At 41.1% G+C, this 23,613-nt stretch overlaps 1 protein-coding gene and 1 long non-coding RNA gene across 3 annotated transcripts in view; one reads left to right on the forward strand and one right to left on the reverse strand.

Annotated features, from left to right (window-relative positions):
* LOC148043161 (uncharacterized) overlaps window positions 1–12,616 on the forward strand; it is a 31,168-nt gene extending 18,552 nt beyond the window's left edge. Inside the window, exon 4 of the long non-coding RNA XR_015698301.1 lies at window positions 12,063–12,616. This is a non-coding gene — a long non-coding RNA (uncharacterized LOC148043161). The remainder of the gene's footprint in view (window positions 1–12,062) is intronic.
* Window positions 12,617–12,695: 79 nt separating this feature from the next.
* Window positions 12,696–22,272, reverse strand: LOC106540045 (non-histone chromosomal protein HMG-14A). 2 transcript variants are annotated; one of them, XM_014055024.2, is made up of 6 exons: window positions 21,824–22,272; window positions 20,102–20,131; window positions 18,600–18,635; window positions 17,846–17,896; window positions 14,358–14,501; window positions 12,696–13,407 (listed from the first exon to the last, which is right to left on the reverse strand). In XM_014055024.2, exons 1-6 carry the CDS (start codon window positions 21,836–21,838, stop codon window positions 13,360–13,362), a joined length of 324 nt encoding a protein of 107 aa, XP_013910499.1. In that variant the 5' UTR covers window positions 21,839–22,272; the 3' UTR covers window positions 12,696–13,359. The 2 variants fall into 2 exon arrangements, with proteins under 2 accessions (XP_013910499.1, XP_013910500.1); XM_014055025.2 differs by having other exon boundaries at window positions 18,606–18,635; window positions 21,824–22,269.
* Window positions 22,273–23,613: the final 1,341 nt, after the last annotated feature.

The following is a 23,613-nucleotide window of genomic DNA, read 5'->3' on the forward strand; positions in this document are numbered from 1 at the left end:
TATGCCTCTTATTTTTCTGTTCTGATCAAGTTACATTTTTAGATGCTAAAATGTACCACTGCTTGCTGTCCCCCCTAAGAATGCTGAAGCTCTTGATTGCATGGCTTAAAATGACATCGTTCTTCAGCCTGCTGTAGCTATCGGAGATACTGGGAATAAACACTGGGAATGGCCTCCTTCTCCAGACATGCAATAATCATGTACATAAAAATGAAAAGCCTCAAAGAAGAGAGGCAGTATATGCCAGGCCAGTTATCCTCAAATAAATAAATAAATTGTGTGTGTGTGTGTGTGTGTCCCTCTACATTAGCTGGTGGGAGAAATGCATTCATGTTCCTTACCATCAGTTTAATTGTGCACTGTTTTTGAACTAATTAGGACCATAGCATGATCCGAGGTCAGAAATGGAACAAATGGGTTTTTTTTTTAAATCTGACCCAAGCTTTTTCCCTCCCCCTTCCTCTTTTTTTAAAATGCCATCTGCCATTACTGTGACAGCGCATTTTGCTCTAATAACTAGAATATATGCAAGGTAATAGAGCCATTTCCTTCCCCCAGGGAAAAAAACCACAAACCTAAAACTGCTTCCATTCTGTTTCTTCCCTTTATCCTTTTCCAGACACTCGCAATTTAAAAAGAAAATTGCGCCGAAGGAACAAAACAATGTTTTATTTTGAAATCATAATGGTACTAACTCAGCTCCCCATTTTATCATGCAAGCAGCTGCAGAAGCTTTCTCTTGCACATGGGTGATGCAAGAGCATCTTTGTCAGCCAAAGCTGTAAATGAATAAAAACCCGAGATCCTAAATCCCAGCAATATTTGAAGAAGCCTGTAAGGTGTTTGGTACAAGAGGCAGAGCTGCTGAATTCAAGCTTGTAAGATTGAAATGAAAACAAAAAGATTAAAATGCTGTTTTAACAGAGTCCTGCAACCTTTTTTTTCCCCTTTAGACAGCAGGAATGGGCGTGTTGAAGCATCAAACCCCATCAAACTACTTGCTTTTCAACTTTTTCATTGCATACAGATACAGATTAACAGAGTTGGAAGGGACCTTGTAGGTCATCTAGTCCAACCCCCCTCCCCCGTCCAAGCAGGAGACCCTACACCATTTCTGACAAATGGCAGTCCAGTCTCTTCTTGAAAGCCTCCAGTGATGAAGCTCCCACAACTTCTGAAGGCAACTTCTGATCCATGGCTCCCACTGTTAGAAAATTTCTCCTTATTTCCTGGTCGAATCTCTCCTTGCATGTATAAGAATAGTTCCTATTCTGCACTTTTGCACCAAAAAATATTTCATGTGGGTACTTAGACATAGAGTCAATTTTGAATTCACGATGGGTGTAGTCGAAGTTCCAGTATTTTTAAATCTGCGTAATAATGAGGAGCGAGATCCAGTTTGACGTAATGGTTGAAACACCAGGCTAGAAACCAGGACCATCCCACCTTTAGGTGTGAAGCCAGTTCCCTTTTCTCAGCCCTAGGAATCAGGCAAGGACAAACTGCTATTGAAGTCTTGCCATAATAACTGCAGGAGCTAGTCACAGGAGTCAACACAGACTGGAAGGCAAGTACACACAGAGCAATGCCTAGTAGGTGAAGTTCAGCAGAAGGGGAAATAGAACCAGAAGGACCAGTAGAAATTTAACTAGCTGTGGCCCTTTGCATTCTTAAGTGATTTCCATCTCAGCTGTTTGTTATACAGTATGCACCATCTGGTGTTTTTCCTCTTCCTTCTCCAATATTCTTCCTTTTATGCTATCTCTCTTAATTAGATTAGTTTGCTGACAGTTTGTTTCTTATGTTCCAGAGCTTTTTCTATTAAATAGTAGGTTAAATCAACCAAGAAATAAGTGAGCAAAACCCGTTTTTCATGATCAGCAAATTCCAAATATTTTTACCCTTGTTATACCCCTGTATAACAAAAGGTTGTTATTAATGTGTATATATGACATTTGAAAACTCACTCTCCTCTCTGCACAGAAAACAGAATATTAGAAAAAGGGATTCCTGATATTCTCAACATCCTATTAGTCTTTATTCAGGAGAAGTTTACAACAGGTTTCTTCAATTCTTTGGGGATATTTTGTACTTCAGAACAAGTGCTGAGCCACTATTGTCCATCCACTGGAAAAATATTCATAAGGAATAGATGTTTTTCCTGATTACTGTCTAATCTGTTGCCTGAAATTGTACATACTGTATTGCTCATGAGGACCTAGTCTTGCTACATTTGTGAAATCTTCATGAGTACCACAATCTTGGTGTATTTCAATGGTGATTCAGTTGAATATATATCTGTTTCTTATCCAGTTAATCATATTTTGGACTGATATAAAAATGCCTGATTATTTGTTTTGAAGATTAGTGATGAGAAATTAGAAGCTTATGCAAGGACTGTTTAATAGTTTTATATATTAAGATTACCATATTCTATAGAAATCATAGAAACAGACTTCTGTCTTGACAATATCTTTAAAACATTGCTCTGACATTCAAGAAATATGGAGATATTTGAATACAAGCCTGATTCAGTGTTTACTCACCTTTTACTTTATTTATTGTATTTTTTTCTTCCTAGAAGAAATTACATATTTTAAAATCAAACCAAAATGGAACAATCCATCCACCCACTGCCTTATTATTTTCTGCCCTTTCTTTGAGTTATGACAGCTGATAAGCAAAGAAAATTGAACTCTTTTTGCTCTATTAGAGTTTAATCTGCCTTTTCAAATGCAATCTTTTTACCTGCTCCTTCAAAGAGGTTGCCTATTTGTTACCCTTAAAGACCAAAACCATTTTCCCAACTTTATAGGCAACAGTCAATCAAAAGCTAAATAAATAAGTTACTATGGTTGCATAATTAGCAATGCTTACAGTCTTCCTTATTCCATAATATATTGATTAAGGAGAACAACACCTAGTTAGTGAATACCATGAGAAAAGCTGAAATCTTGTTATGTCTGCAATGGGCTTGTGTTTTATTTTTATGCTTTGCTTCCTGAAACAAGGCAACTGTGTAAAGAATAGTGGGCTAAAGAATGATGAACCAATTAATTCCTCAGGGTTATAAATTACATCTTCAATCCAAAGTGTGATGTGCTATTTTCAAGCAGTGGAATATTAACAGATTAACAGAGTTGGAAAGGAGTTTGCAGGTCGTCTAGTCCAACCCTCCACCCAAGCAGGAGACCCTACATCATTTCTGACAAATGGCAGCCCAATCCCTTCTTAAAAGCCTCCAGTGATGAAGCTCCCGCAACTTCCAAAGGCAACTTCTGTTCCATTGATTGATTGTTCTCACTGTCAGAAAAGTTCTCCTTATTTCTACTTGAATCTTTCCTTGGTCAGTTTCCATCCATTATTCCTTGTCTGGCCTTCAGGTGCCTTGGAAAATAGCTCTGTGACAGCCCCTCAGATATTGGAAGACTGCTACTTTGTCTCCCCTGGTCCTTGTCTTCACTATGCCATGCCCAGTTCCTGCAACCGTTCATCATATGTTTTAGCCTCCAGTCCCCTAATCATCCTGGTTGCTCTTCTCTGCACTTTTTCTAGAGTCTCAACATCTTTTTTATAGTGTGGTGACCAAAACTGGATGCAGTACTCTAGGTGTGGTCTTACTAGGGCTTTATAGAGTGGTGTTTGTACCTTTCTTGATTTTGATTCAGTGGTGGGTTTCAAAAATTTTTGGAACCTCTTCTGTAGGTGTGGCCTGCTTTCCGGGTCCACCGGTGGAACCTCTTCTAACCGGTTCGGTAGATCCTTCTGTTAATGCAATTTAGGATTGCATTGGCGTTTTAAGCTGCCACTGCACACTGCTGGCTCATATTTAGCTGGTTGTCCATTAAGACTCCAAGATCCCTCTCACAGTCACTGCTATTAAGCCTGGTTTCACCCAGTTTATGTGTGTACTTTTGGTTTCTCTTATCTAAATATAGGACTTTACTTTTCTCTACATTGAATTTTACATTGAATATGAAGAGCTTAGGTTCTGTAGGGCATCCACATTACAGTTAATCCTCGACTTACAACAATTCATTTAGTGAGCATTCAAAGTTACAGTGGCACTGAAAAAAAGTGAATTATGACTGTTTTTTACAATTAAGTTTGTTGAAGCATTCCCATCGTCACATGATCAAAATTCATATGCCTGGCAACTGACTCATACTTATAACGATTGCAGTTTTGCTGTGCCATGTGATCAGTTTTGCAACCTTCTGACAAACAAAGTCAATGGGAAAGCCAGGTTTGACCCAAGGTTTCATAGGAAAATTCAAAATCCACCATGCCTTTTAAGCTTTGACTTTCATGGCAACGCTGGACTTAGGATAGGATAGGATAGGATAGGATAGGATAGGATAGGATAGAAGAACAAGGATAGAATAGAATAGAACAAGGATAGCATAGCATAGCATAGCACAGGATAGCATAGAATAGGATAGAATAGAATTCTTTATTGGCCAAGTGTGATTGGACACACAAGGAATTTGTCTTTGGTACGTATGAGTAAAACTAAAAAGAAAAGCTTATTTCTGATGTTTTGTTTTCACTTTTCTCCAAGCACTTGAATTTGTTTCTAATGTTGAAAGTAAAGTGTAATAGAATTGAGTCAAAATACTTCCTTGCACAATGTATAATAAGGAATTCGCTGCAGAAAAACCCTGAAACTGTGCTTAGTATTGATCTCCAATTTGAACTGGAAGTGGAAGAGTAGGAAATAACCATGCAAATAGCCCTTATATGTTTCTTTTCCTCTGTGCCAACAACCTCCAGCCATTGTCCTTCATCTGTCCAGTAAACTCAATACTGGAGACAAATTGAAGAGAAAGCTAAGAGGGAGAAGTCCACTCTTCCTGCTCACTGTTTCTAGCTGTAGAGACTGTTATGAATATAATCTATTGGTTGGGTTGGCAATATATAAATCATGTAACAATGCTGTATCTGTTTCTTTAAATCATGCTGTAAATGTGATTGGTTGCTGTTTCCTCAATCGGCCATAAAATGGCGCCAGAATGACTGTTAGATGCTGATCTAATCTGAGTGTTTGGAAGCTGGCTGTTAGAAGTGCTGTATAATGATCAGCGTGAGCTGTTGTAAGTTTTGCAACTGCTAGCAAACTTTGTGTACCGGACTGTTTGTATGATTATGGACTATGTTATTTGGATTATCCCTTAACTGAAAGACATTGATGACTGACTGTCTTATCCGTGTATGACTTGGACTGTTTGATGGACTCTGATACCTCTATTTCCACGAAAGTCAAAGCCTATTTAAACTGCAGTGTCTCTGTATGCTGGTTTGTGTGTTCTCCAACACCACTCTCACAACGCTTCTCTGAACGCACTTGCTCTCCCAACAGGGGGCTGACCTAACAGAGACTCTAAAAAGTCTGCAGAGAAGAGCAACAAAGATGTTTAGGGAACTGGAGGCTAAAACATTAAAAAAAACAATTGCAGGAATTGGGTATTTCTTGTTTAATGAAAGGAAGGACCAGGACTGACATGATAGCAGTGTTCCAAAATCTAAGAGGCAGCCCTTAGAGGGTGTCAACCTATTCTCCAAAGCAGGTCAAGAAGTGATGGGTGGAAACTAATAAAGGAAAGAACCAACCTAAAAAAAAAAAGAGAAATTTCCTGAGAGTGAGATCAATTAATCAGTGGAATAACTTGCCTCCAGAAGTTGTGGGTGCTTCATCACTGGAGGTTTTTAAGAAGAGATTGGACAACCATTTGTCTGGAATGGTATAAGCCCTATACTATAGGGTTTCCTGCTTAAGCAGGGGGTTGAACTAGATGACCTCCAAGATCCCTTCCAACTCTGTTATTCTGTTTCAGTCCAGCTCTCAAGTATGCTTGGTTTGTACCAGGGGTGTCAAACTTGCAACCCATGGGTTTGATGCATCATATGCTGTCCCTGCCTCCACCCAGTTTAGCGAAGGAGAAAGGGGTCCCGATACGTCACATGACACTGCTGTGACGACGAGGGTTTGACACCCCTGGTTTATACTGACCATTTGGTTTATCAGCTTCTGCTACTTCCCATCTCCGCTGTTGATAGTAAATGAATGAAGGAATGAAGAACCAGCCTACATGAAAACTATTTTCAGGCAAGCTTACCTTGCATTATTTAATGTCCAAATAATGATTAAAGGACGTATGCTGAAGCTTAAGTATTTTAGTCAGGTTAGGATATTAGTAAAGAATCAGATACGCCCAGTGAAAAAATGAGCATGTTGTCTTTATATCAAACTAGGTGCTATGAAACTTATAAACTATACGATACAATACAATAGCAGTGTTGGAAGGGACCTTGGAGGTCTTCTAGTCCAACCCCCTGCCTAGGCAGGAAACCCTATACCATTTCAGACAAATGGCTATCCAACATCTTCTTAAAGACTTCCAGTGTTGGGGCATTCACAACTTCTGGAGGCAAGTTGTTCCACTGATTAATTGTCCTAACTGTCGGGAAATTTCTCCTCAGTTCTAAGTTGCTTCTCTCCTTGATTAGTTTCCACCCATTGCTTCTTGTTTTACCCTCAGGTGCCTTGGAGAATAGTTCGACTCCCTCTTCTTTATGGCAACCCCTGAGATATTGGAAGACTGCTATCATGTCTCCCCTAGTCCTTCTTTTCATTAAACTAGACATACCCAGTTCCTGCAACTATTCTTTGTATGTTTTAGTCTCCAGTCCCCTAATCTCTTTGTTGCTCTTCTCTGCACTCTTTCTAGAGTCTCCACATCTTTTCTACATTGTGGAGACCAAAACTGAATGCAGTATTCCAAGTGTGGTCTTACCAAGGCATTATAAAGTGGTATTAACACTTCACGTGATCTTGATTCTATCCCTCTGTTTATGCAGCCTAGAACTGTGTTGGCTTTTTTGGCAGCTGCTGCACACGGCTGGCTCCTATTTAAATGGTTGTCCACTAGGACTCCAAGATCCCTTTCACAGTTACTACTATTGAGCAAGGTACCACCTATACTGTACCTGTGCATTTTGTTTTTGTTGCCTAAATGTAGGACCTTACTCTTTTCACAACTGTTTTAGAAATTCCGTGGTTTATCCTATCTTTTAAGTTAAGTTCATAGCACTCTCCGCTTTAGAACCAAACTGTTTACATTCTTATTAAGAGCTCTATCAATTTTTGATTGAAAATACTCTGGATAATTACTGTATTAAAGTTGCAGCACTGCATTGTATCATAAGATAGATGGCTGAAAACTTATAAGCAATTCTCCTATTTTTTAAATTAAGCATTTTAGAGAAAATTCATACAATTAAGAAAGAAAGACAAAAGAATAAAATACAGATACATAGTGATTAAAGGAATAAATGAGGGGTTTACAAATGTCATGGAGGCTATAGTTTTCTGATACAAAATCAGTTAATTAGTTAATCAGTAATTGAATGTGGTGTACTACATTAAAAGACAAACATCACTATTAAGCTCTAAGCAAAAAGTGAATATCAATAGCAGCGTAAATCATTGGGGGAGATTACATTCTACAATAAATTCTATCCACATTACCAAAAGCCTGCTCTGATTTGTAAATCCTGTAAAATTAAAGTATAGACTTTACACAGAGAAAAATCCAAATTTTGGATGTGGTACAAATGCATGTATATTAGATTGTGGTTTGAGAACAGTTGCCAATTTGAGTTGAGTTCTGTATCAGATTTAATTTTAAGGGAGGGAGATGTTTTAGAGATCAACACTTATTCCCACAGCTTGGTTAGCCAGCATTCGAGGGATCAAATGATTTTCCCAGTTAAAAATTATATTTAATATCCTGGCAGCAATAAGCAAATACAATGTTAGTTCAGTATATATTGGGGGATTCTGTCTGTCTGTCTATCTCTTCTCCCCCTCCCCCTCCCTCCCTTTCCTCCTCCCCCTCTCTCTCCCTCCCTCCCTTTCTCTCCTTCCTCCCCCTCTCTCTTTCCCTTTCTCTCTAACCCTAATATCTCTCTCGCTCCCTCCCCCTCTCTCATTTTCCCTCTCTCCTCTCTCTGCATGTGTACAAAATATTACAGGTTGAAATCGGAGTTTAACTTTTAAAACCATTGCTTTTTTTAGAGTTAATGCAATGGGAGTTAATATAATATAAAAGCTAAATTGTATAATTAGCATTGCAGCTTAAAAGCAGAGGTATGAGGCGGCCACTCTGTGGCAGAGCCATTTTGGTTGGCATTCTGGGCCAGCTGCAGTTTTTGCAAGATCTTAAAGGGTTGCTCCAAACAAGGGACGTGTGCAGCTGGCAAACAAGACAGAACTGGGCAAAGGCTTACCTGGGCACAGCTGCTACCTGTTCCTTGAGAAGGAACTGTGAGTTAAGGGAGAAGAGGGTGAGAAACAGGCTATTAGCACCATCTGGACAAGGGCACCCCATCCAATGACCAAGTTACTGACTTATCAATTGCAGTGATTCATTTCACAACTGTGGCAAAAATGTCATAAAAAGGAGCAAAACTCACTTAACAACAGAAATTCTGGGCTCAATTATGATCATAACTCGAGGATTACTTGTAGATGTCTTCAGGGAGACATTCAAACAAAATGGGTGAGAGCATCAAGCTCCAGTCAGGGTTCCAAATAGCATCCAAAATTAAATCAGAGTCCGAGTCAAAGGATTCCTCAAAGTTCCAATTTATTAAAGAGAGCCATGTTGGCACATCTGGGAAAACCCAAATCTGAAAGCTTCCCGGTTTACTCCACCCAATTGAAAGTTCAAGATTTTGTCCCCACAGCCACAAGTCCATCACATGATCCAATCTCCCACTGCCATGTTGGCAATTCCACCCATCCAGTTCCGGTCAGGTGCAGAGATGGAAAAACAAAGGATGACCTTGGCTTTCTAGAAAGAATTTTGTTATGGCTACATCGCATCTCACTCCTACAATCCCCCCGTTTCCCACAATAGAAAACGCATAGCAGAATAATAGAAAGTGTGGCAGGCCAAAGATCCAAAAGAAAAGATGTCTGCAGGCCTGACAGCTCCAAGACCTTCCACAAGTTATAAGCTTCTGGCTCAACTTTTCCCACACAGCCCAATACCATCTGCCTAAGAGAAGGAAGAAGGACCAGTGGAAAAGAGTACCCACCCCATCCCATAATCTGTATTACCTTAAGCTTTCCGGGAGAAAGCTGGGCTTTAATGCCATCCAATAACTTATTTCCAGGATATTTGATCCTGAAGCGAGTGTCTAACCAAACAGCGCCTTCAGAATCTGCATCAACAGATAACAGCTTTGGAAAAACAATTCTTCAGGCTTAAACTGAAAACGATAGATGTTTTATTTTTTATTTATTAAATTTTTATGCCCTACAAAATGACTCTGGGCGGCTTGTTGACATGCAAGAGCAGGGAAGCCACTGTCACCATCCCCCACCCCCACTGCATGATACTCCATTATAAAAGATTGTGAGTGATATCTGCAATACAACACCCAATTCATAGAAACGTAAAAGAGGCCTCCTCGTGAATGCACATTCATAGGATTACATAATGAAGAAGCCAAAGGAAACTGTGAAAAATCAACAGTGATTTGCAGGCGAGCATTGGCAGTACATAAGCACAATAATACAAGGAGCACCATGCAAATTGGGGACATATATATATATATATATATATATATATATATATATATATATATATATATATATATATATATATATATATATATATATATATATATATATATATATATATATATATATATATATATATATATATATATATATATATATATATATATATATATATATATATATATATATATATATATATATATATATATATATATATATATATGTGTGTGTGATTCTGCTACGAAGTAGATGGACCCAAAATGCGTAAACATCTGCTCTTATGCAGAGCCCAAATTGTTCCAAACATTATAATTTTCAGAATTTAAAGAAACTTGGCAGTTGCAAGCAATAGCACTTATCAATATACTTTTTTTTAAAAATCTATCCGACTTGTCATTTATTCAGCAGCATTCAAAATCGGTCACCAAAAATGCTGGTGTTGGGGGGAAAGGGGGAGGGAGTTTATCTATTGCTTTTTTAGAGGAAGCAGCTGCCCACTCAGAAACAGATGGCAGGAATGTTCTGAATAAATCTGATCATTTAGCCTTAAAAAAAAAAAAAAAAGGTAAAACGCGTGCTTAAGCATTGCATGCTATTATATGCATGCCACTGATCTAATGAGTTGCTCATCCTATATCCATGATGGGGAACCTATGGCACGCAGGCCTTGCCTGTTTTGTCTTCCGGGTTTCTGGCGTACATGCGTGTGCAATGATCAGCTGTCCTTCACACACACAGCAGTGCCGAAAACCATCCTGTGCATGCGTGAGGGCCAGCTGATTGTCAGGCGCACATGGGCTAGAACCCGAAAGTTCGGCTTTTCCAAAGTGCAGCCCTGAGGATTGTGCATACGTGTTTCCATGCGACCTTTTGGGCACTCGGTGCCGAAAAGGTTCACCATCTCTGTCCTACATTAATTTGCAGGGCTGTTGTGTCCATCTTTTGAAAGCAGCTCAAGAAATGTCTTCTAGATGTGTTGGATTCCAGTTCTTATCACCCCCAGCTTTGTATCTGCTGAGAGATTTTTCCTGGTTTGTTTTTCGTTGTCCCACTCCCTCCACTTTATTAAATGATTTGCTACAGGTCTTTTAAAAAGTTGTTTAAAGCATTTGCAAATATCCTTGAAGGCCGTTAGTTTCAATCAGCTTTAGGTAGCTTAAGCAAGACATTCGCTATAATACAGCTAAAATTAACCTGTTCTATTTGCTATATAAACATCCTTAGCTTTCCTTTTTCCTATATTCATTACCATTGTTAGCAAAGTTTTTACATCATTTTAGTGCATATCAGAATGACGTGGAAATCACAAGAGTTCAAATAATGCACTGACTAGAACTAGATGAAACCCCAGTATGGTAGTTATCTGGAATTATTAGCTGGATTTTTTAATATTTGCAATAGTAATACTATATTTGCATTTCGACCAAAATCAGTAGGCCAATAATGTAGCATGTTTAGTGGGGTACCTTAAGAATGACACAGCCTTACTATATGTTAAGATGAATTTGATTTTGAGTCTGTGTGACATGCTAATCCAGCCAACCGTTAATTTATTATACTGTTAAGCAAGCATAAGTGTTTCTGATTTAAACCTATAATTAATCTAATATTTGACACTGATAAGAAAACAACTTTCTTGACACATGAACAACTCATGAACTTTTAAAGTATGTTTGTGAATACTGTAATGTTTGATGACTTAGCAAAATAGGAAGCAAGATTGGAAGAGTAGTGAGTGATTTTGAGTGACTGAAACACAGCTTTATACATCTTTTCAGTCTGTTCCAGAATTCAGTGTTCAGAATTTCTTTTTCTTCTAGTAAAGTGGCATATATGCAGTAGGCGTTTTCCCAAAAATAAGACAGGGTCTTATTTTCTTTTGACCCCCCCCTCCCCCCGAAATAAGCTCTTGGCCTTATTTTCAGGGAGGTCTTATTAATTTTGAGATGCAGGAGGCGGCGAGCGTGGTCACCTCATGGCTGCTGCTGTGTTGCACATCGCTGGGCCTGCCGTTCCTTTGGCGGTGGCCATTAGCGTGACAGAAGGGGCACGGTTGCTAGGGTTGCGGGAGCAGCCATTAGGTAAGGGCTTGCCTCCTCACCTCATGTTGTTTGTACAGCAAACAACCAAAGGAAATGGTGGGGACTGTCTGAGCATGCGTTTAAATATTTTTAGGGAGGACTTATTTTAGTGCATGCATTCAAAAGCACGATTGGGCATCCCAGAAGGGCTTATTTTAGGGAAACAGGGTAAAATTCTGCCCGCATTTACCTAAGGCAGTGTTTCTCAACCTTGGTAGCTTGAAGAAGTGTGGACTTCAATTTCCAGAATTCCTAGATGAGGGAATTGCCTGAGGAATTCTGAGAACTGAAGTCCACACATCTTGAAGTGTTTGGTTTAAAACCTTGACTTTCACTGTACTTTTACAAATATACCATTGTGGATTCCTTACACTTCCTCACTTTACTTGCAGATAATCCTTTCTAAATAAAGATGAATGATTTCCATCTGGAGAATACAAAGCTGCCTGAAGATGGCTTCCTTAGAGACCACCAGATTCCATAGCTCATCTGTTAAAGCTCTTTTTAACCTTCAAAACCATCTCCCCCCCCCAGTGCTTTACAGTCCTCTTTAAGCAGTTTACAGCGGTGCAAACGATGGTTTCCAGGCCTGACAGTCTATTGCCCCAAAAAGTCTGAGTCCTCAGAAGGATGGAAGGCTTCAACCTCAAGTCCCATCAGGATCAAACTCCAGGCTGTAGGCAGTTTGCCTGCAATGCTGCATTCCAGGCTGCAGGGATCGCCACCGCCCATCCCTGCTGCTGTCTATCCTAAAAACGGCGTGCGTGAAGGCCGAAAATGGAGCGCGTGGAGGCAGTGATGGGCAGGGATAGGCAGCGAAGACTCCCGCAGCCTGGAACAGCTGATAGGTGCTTGTGCTAAATTAGGCTTTGCTGAAACTGATTAGGCTGTTTGCTGTAAGGAGGCAAATTGCTAGGCAGAGGCAGAATTTTTTTTTCTTATTTTCCTCCTCAAAAGGTAGGTGCATCTTATAGTCCAGAGCATCTTATAGTTAGCTATAACATAAGGCAGCCCAAAACCACGAATCTTTTGAGGAGACATTTTATTAAGATAAATCCAGTAAAATTCCTAACAGTGGGTATATTCAGTCAAACCTGTCCTTCTCTATTTTAAAAGTTTTTTTTGTATTTCATTTAAAAACATGAATACATATTTTAATATTATTCTCCAAAATGTGACAAAATAAAACTACATTTGGGATACAACAAGTTTCCAGCTTCTTAAGATTTTTCATGAAAATATCTCACCTTCTTTATAAAAGCAAGTCACAGAACCACCGGAATGTCTGACGCAATTGTGGTTTTTGTGTGTATTTTTGTTTTAGACCTCCCCACGTTAAGAAACCATACAACACGCAACAAGGGTAAAATTAAAATCTGAATTCCGTATGACTGACACACAAAGGGATTATATACTGATAGAAGTCAATAGCTACCACCACTGATTCTTTCCGGGTACCATACAAACTATGACAATCACAAAATTTTAAAAACAATGATTTTCTTTTTTTTTTGTTGGTTGGTTGGTTGGTTTTGAAGTCCAAGTAACCGAGATGAAGATGTTCCATGATTAAATTCATGCTAAAAAAACCTGCATTTATAAAATAGTTGATAAAAATATTCCTCTCTTAACAATACAGTATGGAGGTACGAATACCAAATGATGGAAATGAAGAGGGTTTATAATCTGTTACTCGGACTTGGCTTCCTTGACATCAGATACTTCAGCAGCTGGTGCCTGTTAGTATTTGAGAGAAACACAAAATTGAATTATGTTAGGAAGAAAATCCACTGCAGAAGATACTGGGCGTAACCATAGCTCAGTCCCACAAACAATGAATGCCGCAGAGTTTACCAACTTCCATTCTTGCACACAACAGCAGCAGGAGACTCCCCAGCTTTTGCTTATTAGCTAACTCAAGCACCAAACCGAATTTCTTTCCTAACTTTGGACTCTGATGGCACAATACCCCTCGGTCTGTAAGGAAGCCTATCTGAAAGCATGGAGTAGTACGGCTTCCTTGTATGCCTACCTTGACCAGTATGCACAAAGCCAGCTGCTGAATTTAAAGAGGAAAAAAAATCCCTTTTGAAAACACATTGTACCTAATAGAAACCTGCATGCCCACATCATATTGGTGGCAGTTTGGGGTAAAATAAGAAGCAAACGTCCAAATTAGAATAAGAGAGAGCGGGGTAGAGAGGAAAAGAGAGAGAGGGAGAGAGAGAGGGAGAAACAGGCAGAGAGGGAGAGAGATCTGCATGTTAAGGAGAAGAAAAAACAGGCAAATAAATGAATTAAACTGGAGACTAATTTCTCCCTGCTGTGCATGCTTCCCCTAAATAATTATTATCTTTGTGGGAGAGGGTACCATCCCCCTCCATGCTTGTATTATTAGGGAGAAAGTAAATTAAAAACGAGATGTAAAAGTTAAATGTTAGGTTTCCTTCATGACTGCGTGGTTCACTTAAGTTGTGGCGATTTGCTTAACCACCACAACAAAAAGGTCCTAAAATTAAGTGTGTTGTCACTTAACAACTGCTTTGTTTTAGCAATGGAAATTCTGATCGTAAGTTAAATACTGTGCATATAACGGCTGGATATAAAGCAGGACCTGTTCAGAGCAGAGTTCCCCGATTTCCTAAGTATTTGGAAACGATTCTCGGGATGGTGAGATAATACAGTACCTCGTTAGTTTTGGTATCTCCGTTCTCAGAGTGGTTTTCTTCTTTAGCATCTTCTTGCTTAGTTTCATCTTTTCCTTTGGCTCCTTTCTTCCCTTTTGTTGCTACCTTTTTGTCCTCTTTCTTATCATTTCCCCCTTTTTCTTTCTGTTAGAGGGAATCACAGAGGGAGAGAGAGTAAAATTTCACTTACTCACCAATCCTTTTTCAGTAAAGGTTCCCCTTGCACTTATGTGCTAGTTGTTCATGACTCTAGGGGGCAGTGCTCATCCCTGCTTCAAAGCCAAAGAGCCAGCGCTGTCCAAAGATGTCTCTGTGGTCATGTGGCGGGCATGACTAAACGCCAAAGGTGCATGAAACGTTACCTTCCCACCAAAGGTGGTTCCTATTTTTCTACTTGCATTTTTTATGTGCTTTTGAACTGCTAGGTTGGCAGAAGGTGGGACAAGTAATGGGAACTCACTCCGTTACGCGGTGCTAGGGATTCGAACTGCCGACCTTTCTGATCGACAAGCTCAGTGCCTTAGCCGCTGAGCCAGTGGCCAGCCTCAAAACACCAGTCATTGGCACTCCTATATAAGACTAATACATTAATATCAGTTGAGAGTAGAGCAGAAGTGTTAGTCCTTGTTTTGTGACTGCCTCTTTTAGCAACCATTTAGAGTTTCAACTGATGAAAAAGTAACTTCATGACAAATGTTTTTAACCTTTTTAGGGCTGCTACTTTTCTACATGTGCGTATTATCTTTAATTTTAAAAAAATTAAAAAAGGGTGGGGGTTGGTATTGGCAATTTCATTCTGAGGTACGGATACTACTGAAAAATCATCTCAAATAATTAAAAAAGTATATAAAACTGACTGAAGAAAACATTTATCTGTGTTTTCAGAACAAGATAATCATATTTGGATCCCAGGCAGGGAGAACAAAAGCTTGAGGGATCAGTGTTTATGTTAACGCAATTAAAAAGGCTAATAAAATGTATCCAAATTTTATAAAAGTTTTCTATGCCAGGTTTCCCAGATAATTTCTAAGAAACCCTGACTTATGCAGACTGGGCGTTATCTTTTTAACTAGATGAAGGGTTTTGTTTTTTTTTACTTTGCAATACAAAATAAAATAAGATAAAATATTTAGGTAACCATTGGCCTGACTTTAACTCTATTTCCCTTGTACATTGTAACCTGGGAAGAATGGTTATTTAGAAACATGTTCAATCTGAGTTTCCAGGATACATTGTATCCTGCAAGTAACAATCTATAAACCAATTTTAACCTAGAGAGAAAATGCCAACTATAAGACTTGTTTATTTCACATGAATTAGTTAGAATCTTAACGTAACTTTTCTCATTTCTTCCTCATCCCCATCACCAGATCTGTTAAAGTGACATTTTCAAACTTTTATCTGCATTTTCACTGAAGTTCTGGCTCAAGTTCAAAGTCATACAAAGTCCAGTCAATATAGCAGAGCTAAAATCAAGGGCCCTTCTAAATAGCACTAGCGCTTAAGACTTATATACCACTTTATAGTGCTTTACAGCCCTCTCTAAGCGGTTTACAGAGTCAACCTACTGCCCCCAATAATCATTGGATTTAGAGCTCCCAATCCCAAGTGAGGAGATTTAGCAACTTCTCCATTTTTTTCCTTCTTTTAATTTAACAAATTCACAGGAAAATCATGAATGTAACTGAACAACAGAATTGAAGGGACCTTGGAGGTCTTCCAGTCAATCCCTGCTCAAGCATGAGGCTATTTCAATCAACTGGTTGCTCATTCTCTTCTTAAAAACCTCTGGTGTTGGAGCATTCACAATTTCTGGAGGCAAGCCATTCCACTGATTAATTGTGCTCTCTGTCAGGAAATTTCTCCTTATTTCTAGGTTGGATCTGTTTGATAAGTTTCCATCTTTCCATAGTCATCTTTGGAGAATAGCTTGACTCCCTCTTCTTTGTGGCACCCTTGTCCTTTTCAATATAGGTTCCTTGTTCTCCTTTTGGAGGTAACTCTTAAATAAGTTAAATTGAAAGTGACCCAGTCAAGTTAGCAGTGACCTTTAAAGGTAGTGAATTAAGCTATCCTTCTCCCACCCCAATGAAGTTTCACAGTTGAATCTGGTTTTCTGAGATGTGCCTGTATACCTACTCTAATAAATGTCAGCGTTCCTGAAAAGCCCAACTCCAATGAAAAACTCCGAGGCAGGCATTTTCTCAAAGCTTCCATTTATTAGAGTAGGTATACAGGCACATCTGGGAAAACCCAAATCTGAGATTTCCGAGCTTTTCCTCAGTAAGTCAAAAGTCCAAACCAATCCCCTGCACCCATCAGTCCATCACCTCGTTCAATCCTAATCCGTCCCAACTCGAGACATCACTTCAACCACTCCTCCTCCAGGTGCAGGAATACCATGATCTTGACCAAAATGAAGAATGCTATTTTGTCTAACTACATTCCCACTACTAAATCCCCCCCTCCCCCCACTACTTTCCCAGAATGTGGCCGTGTGGAATCTTCCGGTGTTAATATGGCTTCCAAAGCTGACACCACTATGCGTCATTCAATGACCCCCATCTTACTCAATAAATCTTGTTTTTTATGCCTTACATGAATGACACTGTACCGTCTTCAGATACGATCTGATCACGGCAGAGATTTTACTTGGCTCCCACAGATAAGTGGCCTGGAAAGCGATAGTTCTTGTTGATGGTTTTAGGCTGCCAAGCCTATCCCAGACTCTGGCACCATATTTTGGGTTACTAGGGATTTGTTCCCCTTCTAAAACCATCTCAGTTACAGTGGACAGCACAGCTGCTCAGGGGAAGGAATTTTCATTGAAAACTCCAGAGTAGGCGTACCTCTTTCACATCTGCACACCTCTTAGGTGTGTAGTTGTTCATCCTTTTTTCTCTTTTAGATACATCTCATCTACTAGTTAGTTCCTTGGCCTAAAACAGTTCTCTCAAAGTAAACAATTGACTAAATACAGTAAGGCTGGATTCTCACATCCATGTAATCAAAAGCTACTAATCCAACCTCTCCAAATACATTTCTCCCTTAGTAAAATTAGATGGTAGATCATCATCATCTTCCTCATCATCACCTATCGTGTTTCCCTGAAAATAAGACATGGTCTTATTTTCTTTTGACCCCCGAAATAAGCACTTGGCCTTATTTTTGGGGAGGGCTTATTATTTTTGAGGTGCAGGAGGCGGTGAGCATGATCACATCATGGCTGCTGCTGTGTTGCAATATTTTCAGGGAGGGGTTATTTTGGGGGGGAGGGTTTATTTTAGCGCGCATGCTCAAAAGCCTGATTAGGCTTATTATCCGGGAGATCTTATTTTGGGGGAAACGGGGTATATCATGTCATCAATACACATGCAAAAAATAGAAAAAGAAATCAAGACTTCTTTAAGGGAATAAGAGTTCATTCTGACATCGGAGGGAATCCTCAGCTCAAGGCATTTGATGACACAGGCATGTCATTCATTTACCTTCGGTGGCGCCTTTTTCGGCTTTGGCTCTGGTTTGGGTGGAGCAGGCTTCTGCAAGAAAAGCACACAGATACGTTGTTAAATAAACACAGCATTCCTGTTAGTTCAATTTGCTGTAACAATCTCAAACTTCTGTGGTCCCTTTAAAAAGTCTGAATTTTCTGGCCCTTAGGATTACAATGGTCGCCTTAAAATAAAGTGGCAGCTATCATTTCATAAAGCACCATTGACTCTGGGAACATTTATTCCAACACATTGGTTATTTTTATACGAGATATCTATTTTGGATCTGGATATTGCTTTTAGGTGTTGTAAGCTACCTGAGATCATGTATTTGAGATGAGCAGCTATAATAACTGAAATAGTAATCCCCCCCCCCCAATTATAACTGGTGAAGTAAAATACATATGTACAAAGAGAAGGAGGATCTAGATCAGTGTTTCTTAACCATGGCAGCTTTGAATTTTATGGACTTCAATTCCCAGAATTCTTAGCTGTGGCCATGCTGGCTCAGAATTCTGGGAGATGTGAAGTCCACCTATTTAGAAGCTGCCAAGTTTGGAAAATATTCAAGTAAGTCTTTAGCTCAAGATGTGGCTTATCATGGTGAAGCAATCGTGTCATCTATTTATTTAGAGTAAATATTGCATTTAGTCTTGGAAATAATTCACAGGGGGCTACTTGAACGAAACTTTGAAAGATATATTGATTTTAACAGCTTTAATGTAATATAGATTTTTTTAAAGAGGCGTACACTCACAGCAGACAGTCTAGCCGATCGTCTCTTTGGCTGCAGAAGAGAAAAACAAATTACTAAAACCAACCATCAGTTTTCTTAAAAGTAGAATTCACAGAAATTCAAAACAACGTACCTCAGGCAACCATGCTCTTCTCGTTTAACACAAAAATCCCACTACATTCATTAAGGCTTACTCCCCCACAAAAAAATATGCATCAGATACCATTTTGCAAAAGCGAAATGTTATATTGAAGGAATGCCAGGACTGCGGGGCTGGTTTGTAACTCTTACAGCCTAATAAACCATAGCTGACTGGAACAAAAACAAGCATTATGTCTAGATATTCTCTTCTCTTGGCACTTTTATTAATACAATAAACTCTGTAGTCTGTTAAACTAGGATTGTCTTAAAACCAAACTGGGATATTCTAGCTTATCTGCTGACTACTTATCAGGATGTAGAAGTTGGTATAGTGAGCAATTTCCCAAAATGTTTGCTTTATTGTGCATAAAAAAAAACAAAAATGATGCAGATGAATGACAATATTTGTTCTCTGCCCAACTAAACACATTTTGTTGGACAGAGATGTGTGAGTGAGCCATTTTGGTGTGGTAATGAAAACACCAGGAGACAGTGAGTTCTAATCCCGCTTTAGGCCAAAGCCGACAGGGTGATTGTAGGAATCTTAACTGTGAGAAGACAAGGGCCAACCACTTCCACAAATGTTGCCAAGAAAACTGCAGGGAGTGTTCTGTGTAGTTGCCTGGAATCGAAAGCGATATGAAGACAAACAAGAACAGAACTAACCATTTCCTGGGTTCAGTTTGCATCTCCATTCTCCGATACTCCTGTGGAGCTCATTTTAGCTTTTGACCAACTGTAGCCCTCTGTGATACTAAAATATGGTTCGAAACAAGACCTGATCCCAAAGTCCAATGTCATCCTGGCCCTTTTTCATGCTACTCATAACTTCAACAAGCTACAAACTTTTGACATCGGGGCAATAACAATTTAAATTGAAAGGTAGAAGTCTTTTCCTTCCAGGAGAAACAATAGCTTTTGAAGTTGGCTGCAACACGTTCTCCAAGCACAAAGACAGGTTTCTTGTAACAATTAAACTGGGGCAGAATCCTGAAACCACACTGTGATTTGCAATCCGTGGCTCTAAGATTGATGTACTGAATACAGCCAATTGTGGCTGGTAGCATGACAATACTATGAAGAAACTATTTTGGGGTGGGGAACCCCAATGTTCTTACTAAGTGATTTTCTCTCTTAAGCAAGTCCAACTGCACAATATTTTTTTTCATTGCATGTATAGATTACTCTGCATATAAATTGTGTGTACACTGATCAGTTGCAAATTCTTGGCAAATCAATCTTCCAACATCCTTGCCATGTAGATTTAAAATCCTGCCACATGCTCACATTGCACGTCAATCCTTGTGGTGCATGTTTTCCCAACTCCTTTGAAGACAACTGAATATACATATATAGGTATGGGGGAAAAACCTTACCTCCTCCTTTATTTCACCTTCAGCTGCAGCCTAGTTTAATAAAAAAAAAGAAACAAACACAATATAAACTATTTACTTTTGTTCCAATTTCATAAAAAGAAATGGATGCCAAGAATATCTAGTGGAACACTTTCGTTGACTAAAATAAATGGCCCAGTAGACATTTTTAATATAAAAGGTGAGAAATCGCTTTATTGGGATCAATCAATCAAAAGTGACACATGAGAGCAAATGTATTGATCTTGCATCAATCAAAACAGTCTACAAAGTTTTGAATTCTGGAGGCAAAACCGAGCAAGCAACTAGATTTACACATACAGTAGTGCAAGAAAACTTCAGCAGGAACCGATTAATTTCTTTCTGGACTTTTTATCAATTCCATATCAAGCCTATTCATTCTTCCTGGGTTTCAGCAAAATAATAATAATACAAATCAAATATAGCCCAGGACGCATGTTTTAAAAAAAATTAGAAATAGGATCAGATTCTTCTGCCAACAGCTGCAATTTTTAACAGTCCACCAGACTTTTTTTTTTACATTGTTCGAAACTCTCCTTCCAAACTCCCGGACTACACATCCCACAATGCACTTGGGGCGGTCCGTTTTGCTTGACGCCATCATGTCCTAACTTTAAAAAACGGGAGGCAAAAAAAATTCCCGCCAAATTACCTGCAAGAACAAGGTCGTTTGCAAACGACCTGCAAAGGGCGTGGAGCCTTTAAAAACGCATCTCGCTTTTAGAAACTCCCCCCCCCCGGGGAAGGCGGGGACATAAAAGCGAGACTGCTCGGCGGGGCCCCCTTCTGCTTGCCCTGCAACTGTGCACAAACCGATCACCCCATTTTTATGACATGCTTCCCTCCCGCTCCTTGTGCAGCTGCACTTCCAACCAACCCCCCCCCCCCATGGGTAAATCTCGAGCGGATTTGCAAAAGGATAAACAGTAAATTTAAAAAAAGAGGAGGGAAACAAGGAAGTGGGGTCAGAAAGAGAGAGACGCCTCCTCGCTAAAGTTGCACCGAATTAGGGCTTAGGAAATCTCTTGCCACATCTCAGCCCCCCCCCTTTCCCTCGTTCTCCCCAAAGGCGGGCAATGGCAAAGCTCTGCGCCCCTACCGGCTCCGAGCCGCCACTGCACCGCCATCTGGTATGACAAGTAGGAGGAAGGGCCGGGGAGGGGGGAAAAATATAAAAAGAACAAAGGCAAACGCAGCAGAGGCAGAGACCCCAATCGGGGAGGGGGAAAAAAAACCTCAGCTCAAATGCCCCTCGGACGGCTTAGAGGCAGCCCGGAGGCTCGGCAGGGCTTCTGGCAGTTTGGAGGAGGAGGAGGAGGTGGGGCGCCAGCCGAGCCTGCCATGCCTGCGGTCAAAGCAAGCGGCACACTATGGCTGTTTGCAATCCAGCATGGAGACGCACCGAGCAGGCAAAACAAAAACTCCCTACTCGGCTCCGCAGCTTTCGGCTGGGGGGCGATCGCGGCTGCCAAAGCGCTTGGGAGCCCTCGCTTCCCAAGCGCTCGCTTTTGCACGGCGCGGCGCCTGGAAAAACGCTTCCACGAAACCCCCGCGCACACACACAAATACACACCGAGCACACGGGGCCCCAGCGCGCGCGCGCAAAAGGCAAGCCATCTTTTCTCCCCGCGCAAAAAAAGGAGGGGGTCTTTCCCTTCCTCGGTCCGTTGCCCCCACCATCCCCACGTTCGTTCGCTTGCTTACCTTTCTTTTGGGCATAGTTGAGCCTCTTGGAACAGTTGGTGGCCGATCAGAAAGAGATGCGGATCTTTGCAAAGGGGGAGGAGGGAAAGGCGGTCGCCCTCCCCTCGAAACAAATGCAAAAAGATGAAGGGGGGGAAAGAGGGGGGGAAATCAAAGCACCGCGCGCAAAACAAACCCTCTTTTTAAAAGAAAAGGCCTGATTTTTGGTTGGTCGGCTGGGTTTTTAAAAACAAAAACAAGTCTTTTTCTTTCTTTGCAAAACTGTACAAAAAACACCCACGCGCGACTTTGCAGCGGCAGCAGCAAAAAATAAAACCCAAACAAACACCCTGAACCTTTAAAAAAATATTATAATAATAATAATTCCCCCCCTTCTTTATTGCAAACAGTAAAATACACCAACACTCAACCAAACTGCATGAATGGGAAGCGCGAGGAAAGTCCGGGCCGAGAATGACGCGCGCCGGGGCCAATAGCAAACTCAGGCCAGACCTGGGCGAAAGCGCCGATTGTACAATTCGGGCGGGAGGCGGAGCCAGACTCTTAGCGCGAGAGAGGCGCTCGCGCGCGTCGCCCAGTGCCCCCTTTTTTTTTGCCGTCTGCGCAGACGAGCGGCCCTTAAAAAGCGCTTCCTGACCCCCCCTTTTTTTCCTTCTCCCCCTCCAAATGGGCAAGGTGGCCCAGGGGCTCCCGGGCCAGCCCCCCCTCCCCATTCCTTTCATGCTTCCTCCTTTTCCCTGCTCCCCCCCACCCTTCTTTGCAAGCTTGCACGACCCTCGTCGCCTCTCCTGGCGCCCAACCTCTTAGGGCGACGGAAAGGAAACACCACCCCCGCTCCCCGTGCAAATCCGCGCGCTCGCAGCAGCCTCTTTGCAGCGCCCCCCTCTCCCTTTGCAAGAGGCCCAAGGTCCCCCCGGGGAAAGGGGCTCGTGCAAAGCCCTTGGGCAGCGTGCACACACGGGCGAGCTCGCTTTCCCCTTGCTTGCACGGGCTGCAACATGGCTGCCCTGGCGCCTTCTCTTGGCGAAGGCAGTGGCTGCGGAGGAGGAGGAAGAAGAAGAAGGGTGCAGATGGGGGAGGGGTGCTAAGAGTTCCCTCGGGGGGGGGGTGGAGGCTGGCCTGATGGCTCTGCGTGGAAGGATCGCCCCCCCGAGCAGATTGCAGCGTGCAAAGGGGATCCTTTCTCGCAGCGGGGGTTGCTTTGCAAGGTGTGGGGGGGGGGGGACGAGCGTGCATTGCTAGGCCGTAGACCCGAGGCTGCGCCGCTTCCTTCCCCTCCCGAACGAAAGACGAATTTGGGACCCTGCATTCCTTATGATGTCCCTGTCCTACTGTCCCCACTTATTCGTATCCATTTCCTGTATTCATAATCATGTTTGTACGTATATCTCTTACCTTATAAATGCTTGAGAAAATAAATAAATTAAATTAAATTTATTCCTGACTTTGATGGCTCTATCGCTCTTCTCTTGCAAAAGATCCCCAGAGCGGTTTTTAAAAGGGAACAATGGAAAGTTTTAAATAAAAACCCACATCGCTCAAGCGTCGTCCCTCGCTACTTAAAAAAGCCCTCGAATGGGCCGTATATTGTAGCCTGCCTGGCTGAATCGATACTCTCTGCACGCATCTCTAATCCCAATAGATAACCTTTGGAGGCTCCTAACCGCTTTGTGGATTGGGACTGGTTCCCACCTTGGATGTTTTTGCAGGCTTTCCTTTTCAAGGAGAGGCTCTTTCGCCCTTAGAGAACTGTTCAGCAATAGGCGCAGATTAACACTTTGTTGTTGTTT

This window comes from Thamnophis sirtalis, unplaced genomic scaffold, assembly GCF_051295495.1.
Source record: "Thamnophis sirtalis isolate CommonGarterSnake01/CBP01778 unplaced genomic scaffold, rThaSir2_p1.2 scaffold_13, whole genome shotgun sequence".
NCBI lineage: Eukaryota > Metazoa > Chordata > Lepidosauria > Squamata > Natricidae > Thamnophis > Thamnophis sirtalis.